Source organism: Pelophylax lessonae (assembly GCF_965119305.1).
Source record: "Pelophylax lessonae genome assembly, chromosome: 1".
Lineage (NCBI taxonomy): Eukaryota > Metazoa > Chordata > Amphibia > Anura > Ranidae > Pelophylax > Pelophylax lessonae.
This window is the reverse complement of record NC_138768.1, coordinates 822,016,691-822,020,577: the sequence shown is the minus strand read 5'-3', so window position 1 is coordinate 822,020,577 and position 3,887 is coordinate 822,016,691. Positions and strand designations below refer to the sequence as shown.

At 39.0% G+C, this 3,887-nt stretch overlaps 1 protein-coding gene across 1 annotated transcript; it reads left to right on the top strand.

Moving 5' to 3' along the window:
- Positions 1-716: 716 nt before the first annotated feature.
- FOXI3 (forkhead box I3) lies at positions 717-3,488 on the top strand (the record flags this gene model as incomplete). Its single annotated transcript, XM_082271303.1, has 2 exons — positions 717-1,305; positions 2,935-3,488. The coding sequence occupies 2 exons, from the start codon at positions 717-719 to the stop codon at positions 3,486-3,488; spliced, it is 1,143 nt and encodes a 380-aa protein (XP_082127429.1).
- Between the last annotated feature and the right edge of the window lie 399 nt (positions 3,489-3,887).

Sequence of the window (3,887 nt, the reverse complement as noted above, 5' to 3'; positions counted from 1 at the left end):
ATAAACTCATATATAAACGTAAATGTTAATGTGTTTAGAATTAATGACTTTAAGTATAAAATAAACTGATAGAAAAATAAAGTTGAATAATTTGCTTTTTGAAATTCTGTTGCAAAGTTTTGAATTTTTTGTTGTGTATGATTTAGTGACATTCTGTATATGATTTGGTGATGTCTTGTATATGATTTAGTGATGTTGATATTATTTTTTCTGCAGAAAAATGACATACAAAGCTATTTATGCCAAATAGTATAAGCCCACGGTATGGAACATACATTAGAAGAGAAAAATTAAAAGAATACATGAATAGTTGTATGTTAAGCAAATATTTAGCAAAGTTCTTTTCTGTCCAAAACTTGCCTTTTAAAGCTGAGGAAAACAACTTTTAGTTTAACTCCCAAAATCCAGGTAGTCAGCATGTTAAAAAAAAAAAAAAAGTGTCTTTGTAGACAGATCAGTAGAACAATGAATGAGAAAAGACAGATTGTTTTTCCTGGTGCCTCTTTAGTGATCAACCCTTCACTTTGCACTCCCCTGTCTTTCAACTGAGGCATCCAACTGGCTGTTGAGAATGAAATAACTTCTCAAAGCACACCCATCTCTGGCCTCAGGCAGGGAGGATCACTTCACTGGGGACGTATAAAGACAGCACTCCAGATACATTAGGCACCTGTTGCCAGAAGCACCTGAATGTGCTAAGGTGCTTTTAAAAGAGTATGAACTCAATTCATCTTGCAGCTCACCAGAGATCTGCAACTCTACACCAGCAACCTCACCCAAAAAGTGCCCAAGAAGCGACAGAGATGGCCGTGTATTGCGACAATTTCAGTATGTATCACCAGCAGAATCTGCACAACTCTCAGAGAGCACCCAATTATGGGATAGGGGATTATACACCATCAACAAACCCCTATTTGTGGCTCGGTGGGCCTGGAGTGAACAGCTCACCAAGTTACCTTCATAGCAACAACTCAGCTTCCTACATGCCACCGTCCTACGGATCCCAGAGACAATTCCTGCCAAATTCATCAAGTTTTGGAGGGACGGACCTTGGTTGGTTATCCATAGCCTCTCAGGAAGAACTGCTGAAGCTTGTGAGGCCACCATACTCCTACTCAGCTCTTATTGCCATGGCCATTCAAAACACCCCAGAAAAGAAACTCACCCTCAGCCAGATCTACCAGTATGTGGCTGACAACTTTCCCTTCTACAAAAAGAGCAAAGCAGGCTGGCAGAATTCCATCCGGCACAACCTGTCCCTTAATGACTGCTTTAAGAAAGTTCCAAGGGATGAGGATGACCCAGGTAATATATATACTTTTTTTAATCTTATGTGAGTTTTGGAACAAAAAAATTAGTTTCCGTGTTTCAAAATACACTGTTTAAATCATTCTATAATTCTGCATTCGTTTTTAATTATATTGTTTTTTCTTTATGTGCTAAATACTGTAAGGGGTTGCAACTTAAAACAACAACTTAGTAGAGTGACTTTAACAATTTCAGATTTGGAACCTGAAAATCATTGTTTCTGCATGTACTTATTTCATGCATTAAAGAATGCTTGAGGTCAAAAAGTCTGAACTTAATTTGCATATGGATCTCTTCTATAAAGAATTTATAGTAATCACATTTTGGAGTTTTGCTTTCATCCCACCTTAAATTAATATGTATTAATGTTTGTTAATAAAGCAAATAATAATTTGCGAAATTCGGAAAATATATAATTTTTTTGAGGGTAAGTATTGATTTGCTATTTTTTGGGTTATGTTTATTTGGGGGCACAGATCTATGGGAATGTATAGGTGGTATTTTACATGAATTTATTACTACAGTGGAACAGTGGCGATGACATAGCTTTGAGTCCCCCTACAGTTTCCACCATTCATTGTTTTGCCTTTGACAGTGGCAAGTAGCACTCAAAAAATGATCACAAAATCGCACCTTAACACAGAGTTGGGACAAACTGTAAGAAAATTCACAATTTTCCGTTGACCTGAAAGAATTTGCCTGTCTGCAGTAAAATTGTAGATATAACTTTGTGCAGGAAATCAGCCCCTAAGGTGTCCACAGGCATTAGATGCTCATAGTCAGATATCTGTGATTTTGGCAGTGCCTTCTACCTTTCAGCTTATGTAGACATTTGTCCATAGGATTCCCCATTGTTCACACAGACCTTTTGTCTCCATTATGACTGCAAAAAATATGTTTTATGGAATATTGCAGTACAATAAAAATTCCTGTGTGGGGGTTGATTTACTAAAGGCAAACAGTCTGTTCACTTTGCAAAGGAATTTTCCCTTAGCTTAGAGAATGAGATGAAGCTCTGCTTACTTTCATTGTCCAATCGTGTGCAAGCAAAAATACGTATTTTTCCCCTAAATTTTTATGGCTTGCAATTTTTACCACATTCACAAAGCTAAGGGAAAATTTCCTTGTAAAGTAAACATTTCATTGCATAGTTAACAGCTTATTTTCCTTTAGTAAATCTTCCGTATGACGTCTAAGACTCGGTCCACACTAGCGCGACTTGTCAGTCGTGCTCCCTCGCGGTCCATTGACCGCTACAGGACTCGTTCTAATAGGAGCGACACAAGTCGCTCCGACTTAGAAAAAGGGTCCTGTACTACTTCGGGGTGACCTCGGAGCGACTTGCATAGACATTCATTATATGAAGTCCATGGAAGTCGCTCCGAAGTGGTGGTGCATGGGAATGCACAAGTCACCCCCAAAGTAGTACAGAGTCGTGCCGCCCCAGTGTGAACCGACTCTTAGTGACTAAGTTGTTTCCTTCCATTCACTATCTAATGTCATATCTTTGCATTTTTAATAAAGACCTAAAAATTGGAGACCATATTGCTGATTGGCAATGCATGCTTTTTTTATTTATATTAGTAACACTTCTGTTATTCCTTCTTATTCTTTTTTTTCTAACAGGAAAGGGAAATTATTGGACTCTAGACCCCAACTGTGAGAAGATGTTTGATAATGGAAACTTTCGCAGGAAGAGAAAGCGCAGATCGGAATCCAGCAGTGTTGAAGCTGTCACTGGTAAAGGTGAAGAAGGTCGCTCTGCTTTAGGGGGGAAAGATGGAGGTAGTCCATCTATGCTGACCCCTTCATCCCCTGAGATGGAACTGACCACAGATGATAGGAAAAGCACCTCTCCTCCAGCCATCACCTCTACCCCTTGCTTGAATAACTTTTTTAGTAGCATGACCTCCTTGGACTCCACCTCTGTGAACAGACAGATGTCTCTGGGGCTGGTGAATGAACTCTCCCAGAGGAACATTACAGGTTTAAGCAGTTTCACCTCAGGCTCTGTGGTGGAGCCATCTGCAGATCTACAGGACAGCTTGCACCTCAGCAGAGCTCCATACTACAACACTTTCTCCAGCTCCACCAATCAGGGTAGCCAGTTCAACAGCCATTTCTACAACACCTTCAGTGTCAACAGCTTGATATACACAAGGGAAGGGAGTGAAGTTTAATTTTAGGAACTTTAATTATGCTGGAAACACTTTTTGGGAGCCAATTATTTTGCCCATAGGTGCCAAAATGTGGAAGAGGAATGAACCCCGTGGGTTGGGACCTCTTCAAGAATATAGCCTGGGGATTCTTGCTATTCTCCTGGGGATACTGGAATCCCGAAAAATAGCATCATTTAAGTTATTCCAGTGCCACTGTCTAAACTGTATACCATTATTAAATATGACTGAATTTTAAATAACACAAACTGCCTTAACCAAGCAATTTGCGTCAAATGATTTGAAAAAAATGATATCCTCCAATACTGTCCTCTCTTGAATGCGATTTTTAATTGTTATATTGAGTTGAATATTGAAATATGGCAAGAAAAATTTGCAAATGCAAATAACACCATTGCAAAA